The sequence below is a fragment of the Apodemus sylvaticus genome, chromosome 16 (genome assembly GCF_947179515.1).
Source record: "Apodemus sylvaticus chromosome 16, mApoSyl1.1, whole genome shotgun sequence".
Lineage (NCBI taxonomy): Eukaryota > Metazoa > Chordata > Mammalia > Rodentia > Muridae > Apodemus > Apodemus sylvaticus.
Genome location: NC_067487.1, coordinates 32,028,040 through 32,055,378, shown reverse-complemented (window position 1 = coordinate 32,055,378; position 27,339 = coordinate 32,028,040). Strand labels below are relative to the sequence as shown.

General features: G+C 39.7%; 1 protein-coding gene across 1 annotated transcript in view; it reads left to right on the top strand.

Moving 5' to 3' along the window:
* Positions 1-27,339, top strand: part of Adamts12 (ADAM metallopeptidase with thrombospondin type 1 motif 12) — a 304,796-nt gene that overhangs the window by 139,919 nt on the left and 137,538 nt on the right. Inside the window, exons 4-5 of the mRNA XM_052160107.1 lie at positions 12,841-13,037; positions 15,584-15,667. Coding sequence (XP_052016067.1) covers positions 12,841-13,037; positions 15,584-15,667 — 281 coding nt within the window. The remainder of the gene's footprint in view (positions 1-12,840; positions 13,038-15,583; positions 15,668-27,339) is intronic.

The following is a 27,339-nucleotide window of genomic DNA, read 5'->3' as shown; positions in this document are numbered from 1 at the left end:
TGCCTTTAGTATTCTTTCTTTGTTTAGAACATTTGGTGTTTTGATTATTATGTGACGGGAAGTATTTCTGTTCTGGTCCAGTCTGTTTGGAGTTCTGTAGGCTTCTTGTATATTCATGGGCATCTCTCTCTTTAGGTTAGGGAAGTTTTCTTCCATAATTTTAACCGAATCCAAGAACACATCAAAACGATCATCCACCATGATCAAGTAGGCTTTATCCCAGGAATGCAGGGTTGGTTCAATATACGGAAATCCATCAATACAATCCACTACATAAACAAACTCAAAGAACAAAACCACATGGTCATTTCATTGGATGCTGAAAAAGCATTTGACAAAATTCAGCATCCCTTCATGCTTAAAGTCTTGGAGAGAACAGGAATTCAAGGCCCATACCTAAACATAGTAAAAGCAATATACAGCAAACCGGTAGCCAGCATCAAACTAAATGGAGAGAAACTTGAAGCAATCCCACTGAAATCAGGGACCAGACAAGGCTGCCCCCTTTCTCCTTATCTTTTCAATATTGTACTTGAGGTACTAGCTCGGGCAATTCGACAACATAAGGAGGTCAAAGGGATACAAATTGGAAAGGAAGAAGTCAAACTATCATTATTTGCAGACGACATGATCGTCTACCTAAGTGACCCAAAGAACTCCACTAGAGAGCTCCTACAGCTGATAAACAACTTCAGCAAAGTGGCAGGTTATAAAGTCAACTCAAGCAAATCAGTGGCCTTCCTATACTCAAAGGATAAGCAGGCTGAGAAAGAAATTAGGGAAATGACCCCCTTCACAATAGCCACAAACAGTATAAAGTATCTTGGGGTGACTCTTACCAAACATGTGAAAGATCTGTATGACAAGAACTTCAAGACTCTGAAGAAGGAAATGGAAGAAGACCTCAAAAAATGGGAAAACCTCCCATGCTCATGGATCGGCAGAATCAATATAGTTAAAATGGCCATTTTGCCTAAAGCACTATACAGATTCAATGCAATACCCATCAAAATCCCAACTCAATTCTTCACAGAGCTAGAAAGAGCAATTATCAAATTCATCTGGAACAACAAAAAGCCCAGGATAGCTAAAACTATTCTCAGCAACAAAAGGAAATCTGGGGGAATCAGTATCCCTGACCTCAAGCAATACTACAGAGCAATAGTGTTAAAAACTGCATGGTATTGGTACAGTGACAGACAGGAGGATCAATGGAACAGGATTGAAGATCCAGAAATGAACCCACACACCTATGGCCACTTGATCCTCGACAAAGAGGCTGAAAACATCCAATGGAAAAAAGATAGCCTTTTCAACAAATGGTGCTGGTTCAACTGGAGGTCAGCATGCAGAAGAATGCGAATTGATCCATCCTTGTCTCCTTGTACTAAGCTCAAATCCAAATGGATCAAGGACCTCCACATAAAGCCAGACACTCTGAAGCTAATAGAAAAAAAACTGGGGAAGACCCTTGAGGACATCGGTACAGGGAGAAAGTTTCTGAACAGAACACCAATAGCGTATGCTCTAAGAGCAAGAATTGACAAATGGGACCTCATAAAATTACAAAGTTTCTGTAAGGCAAAGGACACCATCAAGAGGACAAATCGGCAACCAACAAATTGGGAAAAGATCTTCACCAATCCTACATCAGATAGAGGGCTAATATCCAATATATATAAAGAACTCAAGAAGTTAGACTCCAGAAAACCAAACAACCCTATTAAAAAATGGGGTACAGAGTTAAACAAAGAATTCTCACCTGAAGAACTTCGGATGGCGGAGAAGCATCTTAAAAAATGCTCAACTTCATTAGTCATTAGGGAAATGCAAATCAAAACAACCCTAAGATTTCATCTTACACCAGTCAGAATGGCTAAGATTAAAAATTCAGGAGACAGCAGGTGTTGGAGAGGGTGTGGAGAAAGAGGAACACTCCTCCACTGCTGGTGGGGTTGCAAATTGGTACAACCACTCTGGAAATCAGTCTGGCGGTTCCTCCGAAAACTGGGCACCTTACTTCCAGAAGATCCTGCTATACCACTCCTGGGCATATACCCAGAAGACTCCCCACCATGTAATAAGGATACATGTTCTACTATGTTCATAGCAGCCCTATTTGTAATTGCCAGATGCTGGAAAGAACCCAGGTATCCCTCAACAGAAGAGTGGATGCAAAAAATGTGGTATATCTACACAATGGAGTACTATTCAGCCATTAGAAACAATGAATTCATGAAATTCTTAGGCAAATGGATGGAGCTAGAGAATATCATACTAAGTGAGGTAACCCAGACTCAAAAGGTGAATCATGGTATGCACTCACTAATAAGTGGATATTAACCTAGAAAACTGGAATACCCAAAACATAATCCACACATCAAATGAGGTACAAGAAGAAAGGAGGAGTGGCCCCTTGTTCTAGAAAGACTCAGTGAAGAAGTATTCAGCAAAACCAGAACGGGGAAGTGGGAAGGGGTGGGTGGGAGGACAGGGGAAGAGAAGGGGGCTTGCGGGACTTTCGGGGAGTGGGGGGGCTAGAAAAGGGGAAATCATTTGAAATGTAAATAAATTATATCGAATAATAAAAAAAAATAAATCAGGGAATTTTCTCAAAAAATATTAAAAAATAAAAATATTGTGCAAACCGATCCATAGCATATAATCTTCTAGGGTTGTCTTGTTTCATTCATAATCATTTTCTGGAAAATAGCTTCCCTTTCACTTCCCAGATTCCATGCACTACAATGTTTTAGACCCCATCACAGGGTTGGGTTTGGCTATCATGCTTGAAGCTGCTATAGTCATGCTCTATATTCTTTTTATGTTAACTTCCATTTTCATATCTCTGGAATAAATAATAAAAGCCTACTGAACCTATGGCAATTGAATGTGTAGTTTTATAAGATATTACCAAACTGTTTTCCAGAATAATTGTACCATTTTGTACCCACAGTATGTGAGAGTGTTAGAGACTCCAGTTTCCACATCCTCAGTGGCATTTGATGTTGCATCTTTCCTTTTTGTCTCTAGCCTGTCTGGTAGACATATAGCAGTATCTCATTGTGGTCCCCCCCGCCCCCCCCCCCCCCCCCCCCCCCGCTTAAATATGTCTTAGTTGAAATAGAACTATGTTGTAGAACTTTTTAAGCCCATTCTGGGGTTTTTTACCCTGCCTTGCTCATTCAGTTCCTGAATAAAGATACACAACTTTTATTATTCATAATGAGCCTTTAAACAGCACAAGAGCTGGGCAGACATCTACCCTCTGTGTTATTAGAATCTACTTTCTTCTCTATAATCCCAAATTATGACTTACTATGTTTAGTCTGGGCTGCGATGAACTCCATTGGCCAGCCCCAGGGCCATGTTCTCTTGAACTCATCTAACCCATGTCAGCTTCTCCTCCCCTCCCCATCTCCCCCTCAGGATTCCCCTTGACCTCTACTAGGAATTCTAAACCCTGCCTATGTCTCTTCTGTCCAGATATTGGATATTGGCATCTATATTCACCAATCAGAAATAACTTGGGGCAAGGTCATTTAGCATCACTTGGGTCTACCTGTGGACTCATCTCTGGGGCGATGAGGTCTTGAATGCAAGCACCATTAGGCCAATGGACTAAGGCACTGTATCACTTCCCCCTTCCCTTTCTACCCTCCCACGACTCCCATGTTCCTTTGCACACTCTCAAGTTGATAGTCTCTTTTCCTTTGGTATTAATGCAATACACATACATGTGCACACACACATGTACACACACCCATGCACGTGCGCGCGCACGCGCGCGCGCAGCGCGCGCACACACACACACACACACACACTACTGATAACTGGATGTCAAATTGTCTTTTTGTATGATTTTATTTTCTGATGTGTTACATGTTCTCTTCATATCATTTGATTATTTTCCACTGGATTGATTCTTTTCTTTTTTTTACTTTCAGTGCCAAGATTTTATTCCTAAGTTTAGAGATTATTTATGCTGTTTTGATACTAATTTGCATATCTAATTCTAATCACCTCTGAAAGTACCCTTCTCCAGGAACATCTCTTATGGAATAGCATTTCCTTTTGGACACAGAATTTGCCTGACTGTGACAGGGGGTTATCCATTGTCAGCCTTTTCCTTTAGTTCTGGGGCTCAGAGGTGGGGGAATGTGTCAAGAAAAGCCTAGTTTTAACTAGGAGAAGTGGTTGTCTCACTAAGAAACCATTCAGCTCATTAAACCTAGATATTGAATAGATGTCCCTGAGTGAGTGAAGGATGTTTCAGGATAGTTGAGGATGGGGTCAACTCAGTCTTTGTGAAATTTAGATGCCCATCATAGCCGACCCCTGACTGTTAGCCTGTGGGCTTGGCATGTCTTATATGGTTGCTTGGTCAATATAATATGGCTAGTTCTCTCCCAAACCAAGACATTTATCTGAAGACTGTCCAGACCACTGATTTTTCTGCCCATTGAAAGGGAAATGCACTCTCACTCTGGCAGGAACTCCTCCCTAGAGGGAGGTAGAGGGACAAGAAGGAAATCTCAGGGCATACCCAGTGCTGATGTGTACTCTGACGTTATTTCTGGGATATCATAAACAATCCCTTCTTCCCTGCAAAAGAGTGGACACAGAACAAAGTTAGGATGCTGTCAAAGTACTGCTTGGTGAACCGATGAGTTTATTAGGGCTACTTGCAGGGACAAAACTGACTCTAATGCAGTTGCATCCCTGAAAGCCCACCCTAGCATGGATGACAGCTCATGAAAGCTGGAACCCCGGAGTTCACTGCACAACTTTCAGAGAGCTAGAAGAGTTGGAGTTCATCTTTTCCAGGCAACTGAGGTGCTCTGAGCTTCTTCTGGGTAGGTTGGCTGATCTGCCTCTTCTAGGTAGCTCAGATGGTACAAGCTTATCTTCCTGTGGTCCTTGCTGCTTACATAACCTTTAGTATGGAAAGACCTGGTACACCTGGTGAGATTCAGGAACATCTTGAAGCTTTTGATTTGCTTATTTCCTGAGGTGTATGGTGCTTCCCATACAGGATGGAATGCTCCATCTCCTTTCAGAACACCCTGACTCTTAAGCATCTTCCCTTCCTAATGAAATGTTTTACCTCCGAGGAAATTGCTGCGACAACATGGCATTTTATTAGCTTCCAGTCCAAGTTGAGCTGGCCTTTGTGAGGGAGATTCAGGTCTCTTTAAAACCAGCCATCAGAACTATGCTGGGTCCAATTTCCCATCTCCTCTGTTGTGGTCATTGTCTTAAGACAGCTGTGTAACTGGTTGTTGAACTGTTTAACTGATGAGTCTTGCCTCACTCCAGTGTGCCCCCTGGAGTCCTATGAAGAACTAGAGAAGTATCCTGTGTACTCATCAGATACCTGTTGTAGATTTAAAGCTTCCTGGCTCTATGCTAAGTCTTGATTTACACAAATCACTGAGGTACAATCCAGTTCTTATAAAGTCTTTCCACTTAGGAGGTGGTTCAGTTCAATCAATATGCTGATCGAAACTGAAAAACTTTAAATAAAGCACGGAGCTTTGGGGTAAAGAAATTAGCAGTGGCAAAGCCAATTATATTTATCATCTTTAGTAGTAGATAAAAGCCTGCCTTTGGTTCACAGGAAGGGCCATAAATTATTTGATTATAATACCATTTTGACCCTTACTACATGGAAACAAAGCACAGAATTTTTTCCCTGGGGCCTAGAAAGGCTTTTATATCCTCCAAAAAAAATGGCCCATGGATGCTGAGAACATAAACTCCCTGTGTATTATAATTTATATTTCCTGTGTTCCCCTTGCCCTGAGTTCCTGTGTCAGGCTTGTGGTGTTCTTAACAAACTCTGTTCAGTACCTCTAGATGACTTAGAAACCATGCCAGCAAACTATGTTGTACTCTATATCTATATATATTTACTCTGTATATTTATATAACATATATTTATTTATATACATAAATAAATATATATATGTATATTTACTCTTATTCCAAATAAATGTTTTGTAAAGTAAACTCACAATTTTATAAATATAGTGAGGTTGAATTATATTGTGAAAAATGACACAAAATATTACCAACTAGATATTTTGATGTATCTAACAATCATTCTATGGGATACTTAAAATTTCTAGTTAAAGACATTTTTGAAAAGATAGTACTTGGGGATAATGAGGTGGCTCAGCAGGTAAAGGTGTATTTTGACAAGACTATCAACCTGAGTTTGATCCCAAGTCCACATGGTAGAAAGAGACAACCAACTTTCACAGTTTGTCCTCTGACCTCAAAATGACTGCCATGCCATACATGCATATAAATAAGATATGTAAGTAAATAAATGCGAAAAAATTAAAACCAACCTCTTAGAGTGCAGTTAGTACACTAGTGATGGGGTCATGAGGAAGAGAGGGAGGGAGAAAGAGGAAGAGAAGAGAGAAAGAGGGAGACAGATAGGTAAGGTCAAATGCTTTAACATGAAGATGAAGGCACCTGGCCTGTGGGATCTCTGGATAAGAGATAGTTCTCATATCATGGAAAATGGGCGTCAAGGCTGACACTTTAGCTGATCCATGGCCTGTAGATGGGAATACAGTTAATCTACCTTCAAATTGTGAGGCACAGAGTAGAGTGAGAACCAACTGTGTCTCAACACTCTTGATCCATACCTTCTTGAACAATGACCTTGAAGTTCCGTTGTCCAGGAATAGCTCAATGAGTAGCAAATGCTCCTTTAATGGTAAATTTCCAGAGACAACAACCTGGTCTTATAAACATGACTCAGAGAGGGTGTCCTGGCCCCAGATTTGGGAGCTATTCTGGGTAGAAGAAAGCTCCATATTCTTAGGGTAAAAGAATAAAAAAAAAAGAGCACTTAGGGCTCATGGGAGCTGGCTGACATCTTTCTATACATACTGGTTATTTATCTTAATCCCTACAAGTATAACCTGGAATATTGGTGAAATCTGACACTGACAGACCCTCTGCCTTCACAAGTTTTCTCATTGCTTTCTCTGTGTAAAAGGACATGAAACTTGCAACTTTTTATGTTAGTCCTTCCTTCAAACATAAACTATGCAAAAAATATACCCAAAGCTGCCATGATAGTGGGAATAGTGAATAGTATCTAGGAGATCTCCACAGAGAGAGCATAGGGTTAAACTACTGTGATACCACTGTGAGGCTGCTACCAGATCTAGTGTTGTCTGAGCTGAGCAAATATGCGCTTCTTCTGCCCATATGTACTTGCCAGCAGAGTGCTGTAGCACACACTTGCTGTAGCACACACTTGCTGTAGTACACACTTGCTGTAACACACACTTGCTGTAGTACACACTTGCTGTAGCACACACTTGCTGTAGCACACACTTGCTGTAGCATACACTTGCAGACCAACTTCTTAGAAGGAAGTGGACCATGGCTTTTTTTCTAGCAGAGCTGGAACTGGAGCTATCCATCTCCATCAACTATGCAACCAGGAATGTTTCTCTCTTCAAGCTGGCTTTGGGCACACTGCCAGGTGCCTCAGCTAGGATGCTCATTTTTATTGCATAGAAAGTTTGCCTCACTCACTGTGGCTCAAATATATATATATATATATATATATATATATATATATATATATATATATACATACACATGTATATGTATATATTAGTATATATATACATACATACATATGTATTATATGATACATATGTATTATATTAGTATATATATAATCGATCTATCTACATGTCTACATATCTATCTATATATCTATATATAATCTATCTATCTCTATCTCTATCTATATCTCTCTCTATATATATACATACATATATATATATATGTAATTGACTATCTGTCCTTCAGAACAGGTGACCCTTGATGCGACTACAGCTGTCTGAAGATAAACAAATATGACATCATAAGCCTAGACACTGGCAGCTCATAGAAGTCCCAAACAAATATCCCCTAGGCTTAGGGGTGGAGAGACAGTATAAGCATTAGGAAAAATAAAATGAAGTCCTCAGAGCTCACAAGTTTGCATGCTGTCCATCCTTCATTGAGAATACATTTCAGAGGCAGAAGGAAATGATGGACACTGGGAAACTTCATAACATAGCAACTATAAATAGAATATGAACAAAAGAGACATTTTAAGATCCCTTCATATAGTCAATAATCAGAAGGAGATGAGAATATAGAACAATCGGATACATTATTGTTTTATAAATTGCCTGTCTCATTCATTGCCAACTCTGGACACGAAAAGCAACTCAACTGATTTGATATCTCATCCCACACGTGTTTCCCCCTTTCTTACCCTCTTATAGAAATGTGCTGATGCAGTTCTCACAATGGAGACCAGATGTGAAGGAGGCAGCTGGGGGCAGAATAAAGACAAAAAGCTAGATAGTCAAGCAAGTGGGTAATGAATGCCACATGCTTAAACACTGACAGAACCCTGTTGACACTCCGCCTTCAGCTCAGTGACTGGGGAACTGTTGAGTAACTCAGAGACTCACATTTCACCCAGGTCACCATGCCAAGCTTCCTGTGGTCTTCTTGTCCTCATTAGTGAGTTTCTCCTGCTGAATGTGATTGCAAAAAACAATTTAATTCTGCACAATGACCTTTCATGTGAAGTATGGAGTTGTCAGGATATGAAAGACAGCCTTGTTGCAAGTCTCAAGTAAGGAACCGAGTCCACAGTTTGCGAAGTTCTCTTGCCACTGAGACTTGCGTTGGTTTTAGTGCTATCAATGCATGTGCCGCATGGCATGTTAATGGGGGAAATGTGACCTTCCAGCATAACAGCCTGTGTGTGTGTGTGTGTGAGTGTGTGTGTGTGTGTGTGTGTGTAGTGCATATTAAATCACTGCTGATATCTCTTATAGACTCCTGCTCTCAATAAGTGACCTATATAGAAATGGAGAAAATGCCTTATTTATGGACTAGAAGGAGACACCTGTTACCTGTCTCTTCAAGGAGATCAATCATTCTTCTAGGGGTTCTCTCCCTCCTCCTTGTGGAGGATACTGCTAGGACTAAAAATTCTTTTTTTTATTCGATATATTTTTTATTTACATTTCAAATTATTTCCCCTTTTCTAGACCCCCACTCCCAGAAAGTCCCATCAGCCCCCTTCCCTCCCCCTGTTTTCCCACCCAACCCTTCCCACTTCCCTGTTCTGGTTTTGCCCTATACTGCTTCACTGAGTCTTTCCAGAACAAGGGGCCACTCCTCCGTTCTTCTTGTACCTCATTTGATGTGTGGATTATGTTTTGGGTATTCCAGTTTTCTAGGTTAATATCCACTTATTAGTGAGTGCAGACCATGATTCAATTCTTACTAAGCCAATTCATCTAGGAAGTTGAAGAAACAAGGAATGGGCTACCAGAGTTTGGATGTGGCATGGCTCCCAGAGGAGCATGTATCAAGCTGTATTCCCTAGATGGATGAGCATAATGGAGAAGAGCGCTGATTTAAATAAAATAAAATGAAATAAAATAATAATAAATATGCACTTAATCATAGAAAGACTTGAGGTCCCAGGGAAGGGGGAGGCCTGATGGGGTAGGGGAATAGGATGAGTAACTGTGGGAGAAGGACCTAGAGGGGAGGACAGTGACTGGAATGGAAATAAATAAAATGATAAAAAAAAAGAAAGAAAAGAAAAAAGAAGAGGTCGGGGAGGAGAAAGAAGGGTAGAGTAGAAAAGATGAGATGAACGACTGGTTAGGGAGCAGAAGTGCATCAGTAGGAGTGAGGAGGACAAGAAATTTTGGGGGTACATGCAATCAAATTAATTATATACATGTGTGAAAAGTTCCTAATTGACTTCATATTGTGTATAATTAATTAATTCTAATAAAAATAGTAACAGAAGCAATCTCCTCTGTCAGCTACACCAGTACTTCAGCTCAGTAGCAAAGTCCTGTGCACTCTTGCAGTTTAGGGGCGTGCTACCTCAGGATGGAAAGGGAATCAAGAAAAAGTGGTTCCATCCAACCCTTGTGGGTAGGACTCCCTTACTTAACCAACCCTGCTACAACCTCTACCGAAAAGGAAGAGAAAGGGGAGGCTGTGCGGCTGAGTGCCTCGCTCACACAGATTTGAAAATAGGATTTTCCAAGAAGAGAGGAGAAGCCAGCAGGGGTAAGGATGCATATAAAAGGTGAAGAATCACTGGTCATCTCGGGTCTTCTTTGGGAACCCACACTTCACCACACAAAGTAGTCAGAAAAAGAAAATACAAGATTTTCCATGGATAAGAGTTTTATTTATTTATTTATTTATTTATTTGTTTGTTTGTTTATTTATTTATTTGATATATTTTTAATTAAATTTCAAATGATTTACCCTTTTCTGGCTCCTCACTCCCCGAAAGTCCCATAAGCCCTCTTCCCTCCCCCTATCCCCCCATCCAACCCTTCCCACTTCCCTGTTCTGGTATTCCCCTATACTGCTGCACTGAGTCTTTCCAGAACCAGGGGCCACTCCTCCTTTCCTCTTGGACATCATTCAATATGTGGATTAAGCATTTCCCTGCTTCTAAACCTTTACAGGACTCCCCTTGCTGTTTACATAACCTTGGATTATTTTTCTAAGAGTATATCTGTATTTAAGCAAAACCCTAAATCTCAGGCTTCCTATGACCTGGTGGTGCTTCGTGTCTTATCAGTATTGTTTAAATGGGAACCACCTTCACATCTTCGCATACACAGTGGAGCCAAGGAAGTAATGCCAACATAGCGAGCTCTGGGGAGAACGTCGGTAAGCTGGATTCAGCTTTCTCAATTAAAAGTACGAGGCACAGCCTCGGGTGGCAGCTTTTGCTAGACACTTCCAAACACTAATGAGGGGAAATTACAAAGAAGCAGGTCTTAACTCATGGCAGGAGAGACTCTCCCAGCAGAACAAGATACCCTGAGCCTGTGAGCACTCCTCACACACCGGGAGTGCTCTGGTCAAGCCTGTGTGGATCACCAGAGATTAGGAATATGAGGTTTGCCTCCTGACGCTCATGTTCTGTTCAGACCAGAGCTATAGAGTGTCCATAAGGGACAGGCAAGAGATGGGTGAGACTGTCTTCCTAAGAGGAATCTTCAAAGACAGCTTTGTGCTGTCAGCTTTGTGCTGGACAGCTTTCTGTCAACTTGACACAAACAAAAGTCGTCTGAGAGGAGGCAACCTCAAGAAAATCCCTAAGATTAAAATTCAGCTGTATATAAGCCTGTATGGCATTTTCCTAGTTAGTGATTGATGGGGGATGGTCCAGCCCATTGCGGCTGGTGCTGTCCCTGGGCTTGTGATTCTGGGTTCTGTAAGGAAGCAGGCAGAGGAAGACATGTTGACCAATCTAGTAAGCAACACCCTCCATGGCCTCTGTATCAGTTCTTGTCACCATGTCCTGCCCTGTTTGAGTTGCTGTCCTGACTTCCTCAGTGATGAACTACAACATGGATATGTAAGCCAAATAAACCCTTTCCCTTCCACGTTGCTATGGTCATGGGGATTCATTGATTCATCACAGCAGTAGAATCCCAAACTAAGGAAACTGGGTCATTACCTCTCACTCAGCCCAGCCCCTTTTGCACACATCCCCTACCAAATCATCTTCCCTCAACTGCCCAAATTCAATGTTCATTGTAGCTTTTTATACTTGATCATCACTTGGGTTTACCATTCACTTACCAGTGGGTGAAGCAGTGGTTTTATTCCATTTTGATTTTCAGTAGACCTCTCTCAAGTTACTGAGCAGCGATCCTTGCACTATCCTGTGATTCAAGGCTGATTCATACAGCCTTTTCTTAATTTCCCTTACTAATTCTACAGCTTCGTTTAGATTAAGCTTTCTAGACCATGATCCTCACGTACCCAATGTTTCTCACGCAAAAGCCTGAGTCACCTTGATAATGTCACTGTGCTTCTTTGGAGCCTTTTCAGTTTCTCGAATCAGAATGCTCTGGGCCTTCTGAATGTTCCTAGTTTACATCTTCTCCAGTTTGATGTGAATTTATATCCACAGGAATATTGTATTAATCGTGAAAGTGCATTAATGTGAGACATAAACTCCTCAGTCATTTACTGAGTGAATGGGCACCATAATTTTTGGAAATGGATTAACCAGCTATTCTGTGCATCAGCTTTCTCACTTGTAAAATGGAAAGAGGAATATATATGTCACATATTCATAAGGCTAAAATTTGACATTTAAGTCTGAGTATACTTACTGTCTTGTCTGTGGTAAACATCGAATAATTTAGAGAAAAGTAACAAAAAAGAGAAAGCTCCCATGAGAGAGAAAGAGAGAGAGAGAGACAGAAACAGAGACAGAGAGACAGAGAGACCAAGAGACAGAGAGACAGAGACAGAGAGAATGCACACACACAACCTAGAGCATCACACATGCTAAGAAAGAATTTGACCACTGAATTATACCCCTATCCTTTTAACACTTTATTTTGAAATAGGAACTCCCTTTGATAGCTTGAGATAGCCTTGAAAATGCCATTCTCCCCTTCTGGGGTAGCTGGGATTACAGATGTACCCACTGTGACCAACTGTAATATACTTTCACAGTGAAAGACTTATTCACTGAAATGAGTCACAACATTTTAAAAGAAATACTTCTGGAACATCCTTATAAGATTCCAGTTTGAGTCATTTTGTTCAAGTTCATTTAAATTGACCTTATCTTCTGTTTCCCACATGTACATGAGAACATTTCATTTATTATTAAGTATAAATTAAACACACAGCCTTGGATTTTTACAAATATAATTAAATATTTTTATATACAGAATAATTAGGCTCATACAACTAGCTTTCTCATTGTGTCTTCTGTTTAATGTTCAGATGGTCTTGATAACTCTGAGAAGCAAGAGCTGCAGCGGGAGAAGTGGGAGAGGCAGAATGCACCAAGAAGAAGCCTCTCCCGACGCTCTGTAAGCAAGGAGAGATGGGTGGAGACCCTCGTGGTGGCCGACACGAAGATGGTGGAGTACCATGGAAGTGAGAACGTGGAGTCGTACATCCTCACCATCATGAATATGGTATGACAGACTGTGTGTGTGGGGGGGGGGGGGGTCAGCAATGACGGAAGAGATGTTCTTAATGTGTTCTTCCTCCTCATCATAAAGTATTTTTGCCAGGCATGATGGCACCAACTGACCGACCTGTAATCCCCAAATCTGGCAGGCCAGTGTGGGAGGACTCCAAGTTTAAGGTAGTTTATGCTAGGTGGTGATATTCTGTCTCAAAATGACAAAAGCAAACAACATTTAAGAAGAGTTTTTGTCATTGTTCTTTAAAACACACACACACACACACACACACACACACACACACACACCACAGGAATGTATGCACACACACAAAGTCTATTACTTTTCCAAGCACATAATAATGGAAATATGGGTTGAATTACTCTGTTCCTTAAAAATATGCACTCTTGGAAAATTTATAATTCATCCTTTGCATTTTTCTTAGTTATTGCCTAGTGACTTGATACCTTTAGAATGATTTTGCTTCCTCATGTTCTGCTAGTTTTAGTCTGTGAGAAAACGTGGGCAAGCGAAACTGAGCCTGATTTCCTCCGGCTGGCCAGAGCTTGAGCTGGAGTAAGCTTCTGCTGCCATCGATCCTGAGTGTCACCTTCCTGTTCTCATTGTCGCTGTGCTTTACTTTCCAAACGGGTGGCTTGTCCTCTTGAGATGGCAAAAGGCAGTTCTTTGATTAACTGATAAAGAAAAAAAGACCCAGGGCTAGGGAAAGGTCAATGAAAAAAAAGGCTTTGTTTAGGGGGAAATGTTGTTGGGATTTCTTGGATGTAACTTCCCTGTCATGGTTACAAGACACAATCTCCCTGCAGACTTTCTGGTGCTCTGGTTTATAATCTTTTCCAAGATGTTCCCTGATCCTTGTGTACAGGAACTATTTTGTAGATGTATCAGCTGGGGCTGGACAGCCATGGCCAGTGGTTCTCTGCATTTTGACTGGTTGTAGCTTTATGTAAAGGTCTCTGCTGTAAAAAGAAGTTGCTTTTTTAAAATTTTTTTTCATTTTAATATTTTTATTTTTTATATTCTTTGTTTACATTCCAAATGATTTCCCCTTTCCCAGATCCCCCCTCCCCATATGTTCCATAAACCTTCTTCTCTCCACCCATTCTCCAATCACCTCCCTCCTTTTTCTCTGTCCTTATATTACCCTCCAATGCTAGATCAATCCTTTCCAGGATCAGGACCCTCTCCATACTTCTTCATGGGAGTCATTTGTTATACGATTTGTGCCTTCGGTATTCAGAGCTTCTGGGCTAATTAATATCTACTTATCAGAGATTACATTCCATGTGTATTTCTTTTGTTACCTCACTTAGGATGATATTTTCCAGATCAAACCATTTGCCTAAAAATTTTGTGAATTCGTTGTTTCTAATTGCTGAGTAGTATTCCATGATGATTGAGAGCTGCCCTTCTTTGGGGGTATAAGGAAGTAGTTAGTATAAAGAAAGCAGTTAGGAATCACACTGGTTTAGGGAAGTAACAGTAAAAGGCTCTCATCCAAAACCCTTGGCCTAACTAGCCACTTGAAGTTGGGAAGGTTTAAAGTGCTAGCCATGAATAGCTATAGGCAGATAATAGTTGCTAAAAGAGCGAGAATCCATCTTCCCAGGAGTAAGACCCCACATCAGCCCTAGAAGCATATATGTACAGACAGCACTAAAAGGATTCATTGGGTTATAGTTTTATGATGATTTGCTTGTATATACAAATAGCAGCAATGGTTACAGAAACAAAAATGGTTAAAGAGGAGGACTTTGGGGTTAGGAGGCCAGGTATGAAAGGGGCATGAGGGAAGAGGGAGAGAGAGGAAATGATGTGATTGTATTTTAAATGTTAAAACAGAAAAGAAAAATAGAAGGAAAAACCCATTAGTTGCAATGAAAACTAATGACACAGGTGAGGAGAATTAAAAATTATTATGAAAAGAATCACAGGAAAGTTAAAGTACTTGTGTTTCTATTTATGTCATGTATGTATATACACTCTCCCACTGTCTACTCTGCATGTAGGTGAGTGTTTGTAACTAAAAAAGAGATACAAAAACAATTTAAAGTAGGTTATCTTGGATGGAAGAATTATAGATGACTTTTACTTTTATTTGAGGATATGTGAACGTAAGCAGGTTTCTTAGTAACATTTTTTGAATTTTCTACAATGTCCTATAAATAACAATTACATTTTATGTTTATATTCATACCACCCTCATTTTGATTGCAGAAACTCTTATTTTATTACTTGAAGAAAAAATATAATCTTTTAATACATTTACACTTTCCTACTCTGCTGTAAATTATTATTTAATAACCACTATATTGGGAATAAAATACATGGACCTCTCAAACACACATCCAACCCATCACCTGAAGGAGGCGTCTTTAAATACTACAGTGTGAATTGAGATTTAGTCTTCTCAGAATTGCACCAAGAATTCTACGGCATGGTGTTCATGTACATGGTGTTCTGGAGCCATCCATGCCTCTGACAGGCGTGCACTGTGTGCATGTGAAGCTAATGCTTTCTGTTTCTCAATCCAGGTCACTGGGTTGTTTCATAACCCAAGCATTGGAAATCTAGTCCACATTGTCGTGGTTCGGCTCATTCTACTTGAAGAAGAGGAGGTAAGGCATGGTTGGCTTCCTTCCACTCTTTCCTGGGCCGTCCCATTTCCCCGCTCTCTTTTAAGGAAGTTCTTGATATGAAAGAAAGAGGTTTCTACACCGGCTTTTTGAAATCCAAATGTAAGAAAAGTATTTTTTTTTCTGTGTTATTTTGTTTGGACTTCAGCAATATTGAGTGGGAGATGGGGAACATTTTCAACAAGTTGTATGTGTAGATATGCGGGTGTGTGGTATGTGTGTGGGTGAGGTGTGGTGTGGGGGGAGTGGGTGTGTGGGTGTGTATGGGTGCTTGCACATGTAAACGTATGCATGTGTGCGCACGCGTGTGTTTGTGTGTGTGTGCGTGTGCATGTGCGTGTGCATGTGTGTGTGTATGTGTGTGTGTGAATGTTGAAATGACTTTATTATAATTGCATCTAATAAGCAGGCACTAAGACTGTTCTATGATGAAAGTAGTGTGACTCATAACACAGCGGGAGGGTTTCAATGGAAGTTAGGAAATACGTGCAATGATGCTTGTCTCTCATGCCATTAATTTATCTGTGGTTTACAACATGCACCTCTTAGGTTTGCGGTTTCTTGTTTGTCTGTCTGTCTTTGGATATTTCATATAGTCTCATACTTCCGTACCATCAACATGATGGAATGGTATGCCTAGATCATAATACATTAATCTTGTAATGCGGTCAGTTTCAAAATGGATTTCATGATTACTTCTGCCCTTCATTCCTGGTACTATTGCCTTTCCCATCTCAGTCAAAACTGCTCTGGCTTACACTAGAAACATAGACCTGCGAGTCACCCTTCCTATGGTTGTTGTTTTGCTTTGTTTTTTGTTTTTGAGACAGGATATCATTTTACATCTCTGATCAGCCTGTTACTCACTATGAAAACAGGTTAGCCTCAAATTCACAGAAACTCGTTGGTCTTCTTGAGTGTGTGTGCCATCATATCTGACCTCATTTTATCTGTCATCTATAATCTATCTATCCATCAATCTATCCATCTATCTATCCATCAATCTATCCATATATCTATCCATCCATCTATCTATCTATCTATCTATCTATCTATCTATCTATCTATCTATCTGGCATTTATTTACTAAATCATCCAAATCTAACAACAACGCCCATAGTGGTCCCACCTCCATCTGGATTCATTACATTGAATCAAGTCTTACTATATTATACCTGAACTGCAACGGTGAATTCTCCAATGGTTTTCCTACTTCCAACTTTTTCCAGTATGCATTCTACTTCATTACTTGGGGCATGTTTTGGGCATCGTGGAATTCCACTTTGTGTATTATTTCTTTTTCTGGGCTCCTGTTGTTTACAATATTCACTCAAAACTTGGAAAGCCAACCAAAATGCCTACCTGTGCCTATGTGACTTTTTATGGATGTAAGTTTGGCTTTTTGGGCTATTGATGAGGACTCAGAGGTGGTAAAGTTAGATACTGGTTTGTAGTAAGCTGATAGGTTGCCACATAATACTCTCTGTCCACAAGAGCTAAAATACATTCATGTCCAATAAAGAAAATAACCTTAAGCACATGCTTTTGCTGACTGGTGCAACATTAACCGACCTTGTGCCTAATTTAACAATTCTAATCCTAGTACGTATCTCACTGATTGTAGCTGCATTAATTTGCTTTCTTGCATCTGTCTTTGCACAAGATTTATCTCTTCACCATCCAGTTACATAAATCTTTCATGTATGCTAACCATGTATTCACAGAAGAATTCTGTTTTAAGCAGACACTGCAGGTCATGCCACGAATCCCAGCACTTGTGAGGCTGAGAAAGAGGGATTGCCATGGGTTGAGGACTTAAGCAAGAAGTGAGATCTTATCTCAACAAACAAACAGAAAAGGATTTTACTATTAACCTTTTGAAAATTATAGTTTGATATTCTGGAGTACCAATTTTCACTCCTTCATAGTTGGTTGAATGTGTGGACATGCTTGGATACAGATATGTCTAGTGGCTAAGTATTTTTAAATCAATAAAAGGAAGGTTGGTCTAGGTGTGAGATGGGAAGATTTTACCATTTATATTACCAGCAGAATTGCAGTCAAGATTTTAAAAATGTGGCTACAAGGATAAAGGTTTTCTCTTTCTCTGTGTCTCTCTGTCTCTGTCTCTCTGTCTCTGTCTCTGTCTCTCTCTCTCTCTCTCTCTCTCTCTCTCTCTCTCTCTCTCTCCCCCCCCTCAGGATAAAAAACAAAAAACCTGAAAGGAAAAATTGAAAATCAAAATAGAAAAACATGCTAAAAGGAAAGAAAACCAGGCATACAAAAATATACCGAAACAAAACAGAAGGAAAAGCACACACACACACACACACACACACACACACACACACACACACAATATGGGGTCTGTTTTGTATTGTATTAGCCAACTACTCCTGGCTGTGGGGCCTATTCTGAGGTATGGCTGATATACCCAGTGACACTCTATTAAAGACAACTAATTCTCCATTTCCCAGTGTGTTAGTAGTAAGTTGTAAATTAGTTGTAAGTAACCTTTTGTTTAGGTATGAAACTTTACATCCACTCCCTATTTCCACCTGTGCAGAATGTGTGCACGATGTCATAATCTCTGTGAGTTCATATGTGCACCAGTCCTGTTGTCCCTGGAAAATTCTGTTTCTTTGGATTCATCCACCACTTCTTGTTCTTACAAACTTTCTATCTCCTCTTCCTCATAGAAGTATTTTACTATTATTTGTATTTTATAAAGACAAAAAACCAAAATTGAGATTATGATTATAAGATGTTAGAGACTCAGTTGGGGGGTCATGCATATTTTGTGTAAGGGTCTGGGCTCCATCTCCTGCTCTAAAAAGGAAAGAAGTGACATGGTGGAGGGGGCACAGAACAAATGACAAAAGTGGAATAAATGTAATGTGAATGAAGTCACAGGGATCTCAGATCACTACCAAAACCAGGACTGAACCTGCAGGTATCAAGACTTGTGGCTGAGAAATGGGAGAATAAATGACTTCATGTTGGGCTCATTGTGGTGTTAATAGCCTATCAACTTTTAGATATTTGAGTTGGTGGTTGGGTAGGGTTACAATAACTTATATACTTTTTTTTTTCATGATAAATGTCAAAGGTATTGGCAAATAACTTTAGACCCATTTCTTTAGATCCATAGTTTCCTGCTGATGGTAGCATGATTTCTTTCTTAGGCATGTGAAGTGTTCAAATTTCGTCCCCTGCCTCTTCTCTGTCCATCATCTTTTTTCTCGGCAACCTAAGCATCCTTAGCAGAGTGTGGTCAGAGTGCAGCACACCAAAGCTGCTACCAGGAATTCCCAGGGAGATTAATACAAGAGGACAGCTCCCAAAGAAAGAGAACAGTTGATAAAAAAAAAAAGTTGTGCCCTTGCAAAATCATTTCCTGTCTCCCACTTGGAGCCATTTTTGTGACTTTCCAAGTTAGCTCAAAGGTATCTGAAGAGGAAGGTGGGAACTGATTGCAGCCAGCTTGAGAAAGTGAGGTGCGAGGAAATGAGCAAAAGCAAAAATCTATTTTTGTGTTCAAAGGAAATAAAATTGTGAATGAACGCTTTAAGTCAATATGTTCAAATAATAATCAAATTGCTCTATGGAAAGGTTTAACATGAGTGACATCAAAGTCCATGATTATTCTAAACCATTTTGATCTTACCATATCTTATATATGATTAGAGCCATAGAGTATTTTTATAAGATTTTGTTTTCATTTATTTCTTTTTTGTGTAGATGTGACAGTTGGAGGACAACTTGTATGAGTAAATTCCTTCAGCTCACCATGTATATTTCAGGGGCTGAACTTATGCTAATCTTGATGACAGTGCCTGGCTCATAACCACATGGTCTTAAATGCATAACTAATAACCTTCCCATAGAATCCTATGGTAAAGTCCATTCAAGAAATTAATATCCAGGTGTTTCTAGGATGGAACCTAGTTTAAGACTCAGAGATTAAGAGATTCAAAAGACTAGAAAAAAACTGTGCTCAAGGGAAGTCTTCGGGAGACCTCTGACATGTGTAGAAAAGCAGGACAATATCCTAAAGACCTTGTCACTAGAGACACAAAGTCCATGGAAAAATTACCTGAGAGACCCTGCCCTAGTGAAAAGGTGGGGGAGTGACCCAAGAAGAACCTTAGATCTCCACATTCATATATGCACACACCCTGACACATACATGTGCACATACACATGTGGTCGTGTATACACACATGCACATATAATCAGGTAAAATATCTCAATGTAATCTGCAACCGTTTCTGTGTACCTCCTTGAGAAGAGCAGAGCTCCTGGTGCCATGGCTCAGATGACAGGCAGAAGTGTAAAGTGGCCTTGCAAAATCACCTCCCAGTAATTCCTAGTCCTGGAGAGGGGACTGTTATTAAAGATTTTCTGCTTTGTTCTCAAATGTCTGCTGCCTCCTTCTTCCATCTCAACAGAGCATGCTTCTTACCTGCCTTACCAGAGACCCCATCACCAACCAGTCTTCCTTTATTTCAGACTTTACCTTTTCTTAATACTTAGTAGATTACATATGTTCCTGATTTTTTCCAATAACATGATGTGTATTAGGATACATGAGATAGCTGAGAAATGAAAGGAATGAGTCCCTAATTCTAGAGACTGTCAGAAGAAAATAAGCACAGAATATACTAAGTTTAGCCTGACATAGCAGGTGACTCAAATGTGTGTGACTGAGATGTGTCTCCAGGAACCTCATCCTCATTAGCAAAGGAGGAACAGAAGGCCTTCTGGAAACACACTAATTGTCAAAGGATGGTTGGAGTTGGACAGGTTCAAGAAGGGTAAGAGGGTAAGAGAAAAGCATCTTGGGAAGAAAAAACATTTCAAAGAAAGGACATTTTAAAAATTGCACAGTATGCATTGGGAGAATGCTAATGGCAAGCCACTTGCTGTTGGTAGCATGTAAACTTTCAGGTCATGGATAGAAAGGAAGAGCTTCCTGGATGCTTTCAACGTTTTCTCCTATTTGTTCTGTGCTTTGTTGAGATATAACCTCAAACTCACAGAGAAGTTCCATCTTTGTCTGGTGAGCGCTGAGATTGAAGGCATACATTACCATGCCAAGCCCTGTTCTCCAAAGTTTCATAACTTCACATTTTACATGAAGGTTCTTTGGAGTGAATTTTTACAGCAGATTTGAAGTTGAAAGAGAAAGGTGTTTTACGCTTTGATGTTGTTTTATTGGGGGTGTTTTTTATTTTGTTTTGTTTTGTTTTCTGTCTTTGTTTTCTGGGGGGTTGCTTATACCTATCCAACTTTTTCCTGTACTATCCATTATTTCCTAAATGCAAATAATGGTATAATAACTAGTTATGAATTTTTACTCTAAATTTCTTTTTAATTGGTATTTTTATTAATTTTTTGAGAATTCAACACAATAGATTTTGATCACAGTTATCTCTCCAACTCCTCCCTTTATCCTTTCCACCCTCACATCCCCACCCAGCCAATTTTGAATTTTCTTGCTCTTTCTAAAAAGACCCATCAAGTCCAGTGTGTGTAGCTCAACTATTCCTAAATACTGCTTGATTTATGAAGGCCACACTATCAAAGAAAACTAACTCTCCCCCTCCCAGCAGTTTTTCTGCTAGGGGTGAGACCTTGTGCCTACCATCCCTCTCCCACATCCCTATCTCAGTGCTGCTGCAGTTGTTGTGGGTTGTTATGATCAACTGTCCTGTTGTGTCTGGGAAACATTGTTTCCTTTAAATTGTCTGTCCCTTCTTGCTCTTAACAATCTTTCCACTCCCTCTTCAGTGAAAATCCCTGAGCTTTGGGGTGAGAGGGGTGGTGTATATATTCCGTTTAGGGCTGCATAGACTCTTATTCTCTGCACATTGACCAGTGGAAGCTCTACATATTAATTTCATCTACTACAAGTAGAGGCATCTGCTATGAAAGCTGAGAAATGCACAATCTATGAACACAACAATATAAGTCATCAGGAGTCACTTTGATAATATGTCAATTTAGCAAACTAATAGTATTAGGTTCTCCCCTAGGGCCTATGATCTATCTAGCCACTAGTTCTTGGCCACACTAACAATGCCAAGTATGAGTTACATTTTATAGGTAAGGCCTTAGATCCTACCAGAAAGTGTTTGATTACTCTGATTATATTTATGCCATGACTGTACCCATGGACATATTTTTCAGATTGGCTGGAGCTCACAGGGTTCCTTCCTGGGTGACATTGATGACTAATATTTCTCCTTCAGTAGCATGCATAGCATTTTTCAGCACTATGAAAAATTACCAGTAGGAATGAAGCTTCCAGATCAGAATCAGCTTGGCCTGTTCTGTGATTCAAGTTACATGGTATCTTCAGATGTGAGATTTTATAGTCAAGTGCTGCAGGGGTAACTGAAAGTGCTGGTAATACCCTGTAATGTTGGCAGTCTATGGGGTCACATTAGCAAAAATTTAACCAAGAAATAACCTATTCCTGGTACTGTTTACTTCCTCTATCCTTCCTTCCTTCCCTCTTTCTTTCTTTTTCTTTCTTTCTTTCTTTCTTTCTTTCTTTCTTTCTTTCTTTCTTCTTTTTTTTGCTAGCATATGATTTCTATTTGGGGTATCATCTCTACATTGTAGGATAATTCTATTAAAACTTATTAAATATGTTTTATATATATAAACACACACATATACACACATTCACGTACCTTCACATACACACACATGCACACATGTGTGGAACTTTTATCAGATTAAGTTATTTGTCATAAGAATATCTAATATACTTGCACATCCATTGTGATGCCTGGACTTGATTGATCCAGTGGTATAGGGACAACTATGGAAAGAGTGTCACTGGTTGAATTTTGCTGGGTAAGGGCTATCCATGGGCAATGCTAAACATTGACAGAAGGTTTTTGAAACTAGATGGTGTGGTCAAAATAGCGACTAAAAAGAAAGACATTGTGACTGAATGGAGCCCAGTGTGGTGATACACAACTGGACTCCTAGCACTCCGGAGGCAAGGGCAAGAGGATCATGGGTCTCTGCCAGCCTAGGCTACATAATGTGACCTTGTGTCAAACCGAACAATAAAGAGAGTCTGGAAGTTCTGGTGGAGAACTTTAGAAATGACCATAATAATTTGGTAAGGCCTAAGCACACAGACCTATTCACTTTTATTTGTTTAAAGCACATAATACCAACTAATTATAGCAATTACCTTCATATAATTGCTTTTCTATCATCAAACTAATATTAGAATCTGTTTATTGGTTTCCTTTATACCTAGTAGAGTCCACTTTTCATTATTGGTTTAGCCCAACTAGATTTTATTTTGAGTTGGCCCTAGGTTCTGTCGCTTAAAGCAAAGAAAGAACAAACTTGGATTTCTACTGAATTAAACTATTTGTCCTTGAACTCCCTTGTGTAATCAATGGGAAAGCTGCAAGTCCGGTGAATAGAGATCGATCCACAGGGCAGGGAGGACAAAGCTTACAGTTAGTTTGTTAGAATCCTCCAGGGCTCCTCTAACTCTGAAATAATTGTGGTCATCAAATGTAAATAGATGCCGGGACCACCTTCAAACATCACCACACAGGCTACTAAATCCCCAGACATCTTTCATTCATCTCATAGTCGAGCAACAACCCAGTATTGATAAACTGCAAACTTCCAAAGGCCTTCTGCAAACTTAAAGGTGTCTTGAAGACTTCCCTTTAAAGCTCCTCTCTTGCCTTTAGGTGATAAGAGTGTGTCTTTTTTCCCCAGTTGCCAAGTGCCGCTCCCAGCTTCCAGGAGGAGATGGCCTGGAGTTGGTGAGACTTTCAGTTCTTTGCCTTTAGAAGATAGTGCCCTGGTTTAATGAGAGCCATGGTTCCCAAGGAAGCACAGGTGTTCAGAGCCAGGCTAGATGCTCCTGGGGATCTGAAGAGACCTTGGGAAGTTTCTAGTCTGTTTAATCAGCAGCAGGGTTTGGGTATTTGTCTGCCCACTAAAGCAAAGTAAGGAGTTACAAAGAAAGTAGAGTTTTTCACAGGGGTTATAAAATAATGGAAGATTCATGAGAGACTAAAGCACACAAAATAATACTGTAGAAACAATCATTATTATAAGCAGTTGGATTATTCAGAAATATTCACAGTAATGTCATTTGAATGTTATTTCTACTGTGAGTGTTGGGAAATGTAACCTTCAGATCTATCTGTGGCTTCACTGTTTAAAAATTATTGGTACCAATTCTATTTACTACAGTGAACATCCTTCTCAATTGTAGGTTGGTCATTGCACTCTTAACATGTTAATTTACAAAAGCAGGTTGGATGAAATATGGAGACATAGTCTATAATCCCTAATATGATATAATGTGGGTAGATTATTTTGTTTTACTTTTAATTATGTTTATGAGTATGTGTCTGTGTGTGAGTGTGTATATAGGAGGGCAGGTGCTGCAGAGACCAGAAATGGGCATCAGATTTTCCTGCACTTACAGACACTTGTGAACTGTCTGAACTAGAAGCTGGGAACCAACTTTGAATCTTCTTAAAGAGAAATGTGGGCTTTTAGCCACTGACCCTCCAGTCTAAGGGGAGATTCCTTTTTTAAATTTAGTGCTCAATGGAACACATAGAAAAATAGCACCTGAAAATTTCCTCTCAAATTTGGTGTATTGTCTTCTTGGCTTTTGATTATGGCTTTTTCCCCATTCCTATCTGTCGGTCTGCCTCTCTCATTCATTCTCTCTCCCTCTCCCTCTCTCTCTCCCTCTCCCTCTCCCTCTCTTCCTAGCTCTCTTCCCCCTCCCTCATGCACACACGTGTGTAATTTTATTTATTAAACTTTAAGCTGACAACCATTGTATATCTGCATTCTGCACAACATAATGTTTTAAAATATAAGCATGTGGAGTGAATAAAGAGGGTGAATTAAAATGTGTATCACCTCCCATTTTACCCACAGCGATAACACTTAAAATCTATTCTTCTGGTGATTCTCACACATATAATATACTGTTATTGACCATGGTGACTGTCATGTAATACAGTTATAGGACTTATTCCCCCTACCCAAACTGAAACATGAAACCTTCCACCAATGTATTCACACATCCCTACCCACAGTCCTTCTTGTCCACTTCTAAGTTCTATGTTTTCAGAGTCCTCATGTAAGTGAAGTCATATGATATTTGTCTTTTCTGCCTGGCTCATTTCACTTGACATGATGCCCCCCAGGTTCATCTGTGCTTTTACAAATGACAGCTCTCAGTCGTTTGCCAGTCTGAAAACGATTTCATTGCACAGATTTCTTGCATCCATGCATATGAAGTTGATTCCATATCTTGGCTGTTGGGAAAAATTTTGCAGCAGTGAGCTTGGTCATGGGTATCCTTCAGCATACAGAATTTATAACTGTTTTTATTTGTCCACTAGACAGATTGCTAGGTCAAATGGCTGTCCTCTCTTTTATTTGCTGAGGAACTTACATTCTGTGTTATAATCAAGACTATAGTAGCTTACATTTCTACAAACTGTTCAAGAGCTTTGACTTTTCATTCTTGCCAGTGCTTGGTATCATTTGTCTTCTTGTCAATTACTGCCTAACAGGTGCAGGGTGGTAAGGCTTTATAGTTTTAATCAGTATCCCTTTTCTCCTTTGCTCCCTATCTCACTATATGGCTCAAACTGGTTAAGAACTCACCCCTTATGTAGCATAGGCTTGCAGCAATTCAAGATTTTTCTTTTACCTCAGTTGCCCAACTCTGGGATTATAAATGAAAATATTCAACTTCGAGTATTTTCAACATCTCATTGGTTATTTATGTGTCTTCTATAGACCTGTGTTTACTCATGGCTTCCTCTTTCCCATTTCTAATCAAGTTGTTTTCCTGCTATCCAGCATTATTAATTAAAAAGGTTATCTCTCCTTCAGTTAATTGCATTTTTACCTTTGCCAAACAAACAAACAAAACAAAATCAAAAACAAAAACAGCTTGGGTGAATCAACTTTTATTTCTGTCTGCTGACCTGTGTGTCTATTCCTACCCCTACATCACACTGTCATGGTTTTGAACCTAGATAGTAAACCTTAGAATTGAATACAACTGATCATCGGGGTTTATGTTTCTTTTCTGAGAATTGTTTTTACCAATCTAAGGGGTGTGCATTTCATGCATATTTTTTATGATGAGGTTAAAAATGTCTAGAAAAGGTACAGCCAAGCATTTAGCATGAATTACAATAAAGATGCAAATACATTTGAAAGATGGAATCCTCAGTAGATTGAAGCTTTTAGTCCATAAGCATAGTATCAGTTCACTTATTTACATCTTTAATTTCTTATACCAGCACTTCGGGATATATATTTGGTGCAGAGCTGGTAGGTTTTTTTTTTTTTTTTTTTTTTTTTTTTTTAGTTGAAGAAAAATCTATTATTAATATGTGGTAACATTTTTTCATGCATTTTTTTATTCAATGTATTTTTTATTTACATTTTAAATGATTTCCCCTTTTCTTGTCCCCCACTCCCCGAAAGTCACATAAGCCCCCTCTCTCCCCCTGTTCTCTCATCCACCCCTTCCCACTTCCCTGTTCTGGTTTTGCCCTATACTGCTATACTGAGTCTTTCCAGAACCAGGGGCCACTCCTCAGTTCTTCTTGTACCTCATTTGATGTGTGGATTAGGTTTTGGGTATTCCAGTTTTCTAGGTTAATATCCACTTATTAGTGAGTGCATACCATGATTGATCTTTTGAGACTGGGTTACCTCACTTAGTATGATGTTCTCCAGCTCCATCCATTTGCCCAAGAATTTCATGAATTCATTGTTTCTTTTTTTTTTTTATATTTACAGATTTCTTTTTATTAGATATATTCTTTATTTACATTTCAAATGATTTCCCCTTTCCTGGTTCCCCCCTCCCTGAAAGTCTCATAAGCTCTCTTCCCTTCCCCTGTTCCCCAATCAATGTCTTCCTGATTCCCTGTCCTGGTGTTTCCCTGCACTGCTCCATTGAGCCTTTCCAGGACCAGGGGCATCTCCTTCCTTCTTCTTGGGCATCATTTGATATGTGAATTGTTTTGTGGGTTTTCTGAGCTTCTGGGCTAATATCCAATTATCAGTGACTGCATATGATTTATGTTCTTTTGCAATTGGGTCACCTCACTCAGGATGAAATTCTCCAGTTCCACTCACTTGCCTAAGAATTTCTTGAATTCATTGATTTTAATTGCTGAGTAGTATTGCATAGTGTAAATATACCACATTTTCTCTATCAATTTCTCCATTGAGGGACATCTGGGTTCGTTCTAGCTTCAAGCTATTATAAATAGGGCTGCTATGAACATAGTGGGGCATGTGTCATTATTACATGCTGGGGAATCCTCTGGGTGTATGCCCAGGAGTAGGATAATGGGGTTCTCCAGTAGTATCATGCCCAGTTTTCTAAGGAACCATCAGACTGATTTCCAGAGTGGTTGTACCAGTTTGCAACCCCACCAGCTGTGGAGAAGTGTTCCTTTCTTCACATACTTGCCAGCACAGTGTTCTCCTGAGTTTTTGATCTTAGCCATTCTGACTGGTGTGAGGTGAAATCTCAGGGTTGTTTTGATTTTCATTTCCCTGATGACTAAGGATGTTGAACATTTTTTAGGTGCTTCTCAGCC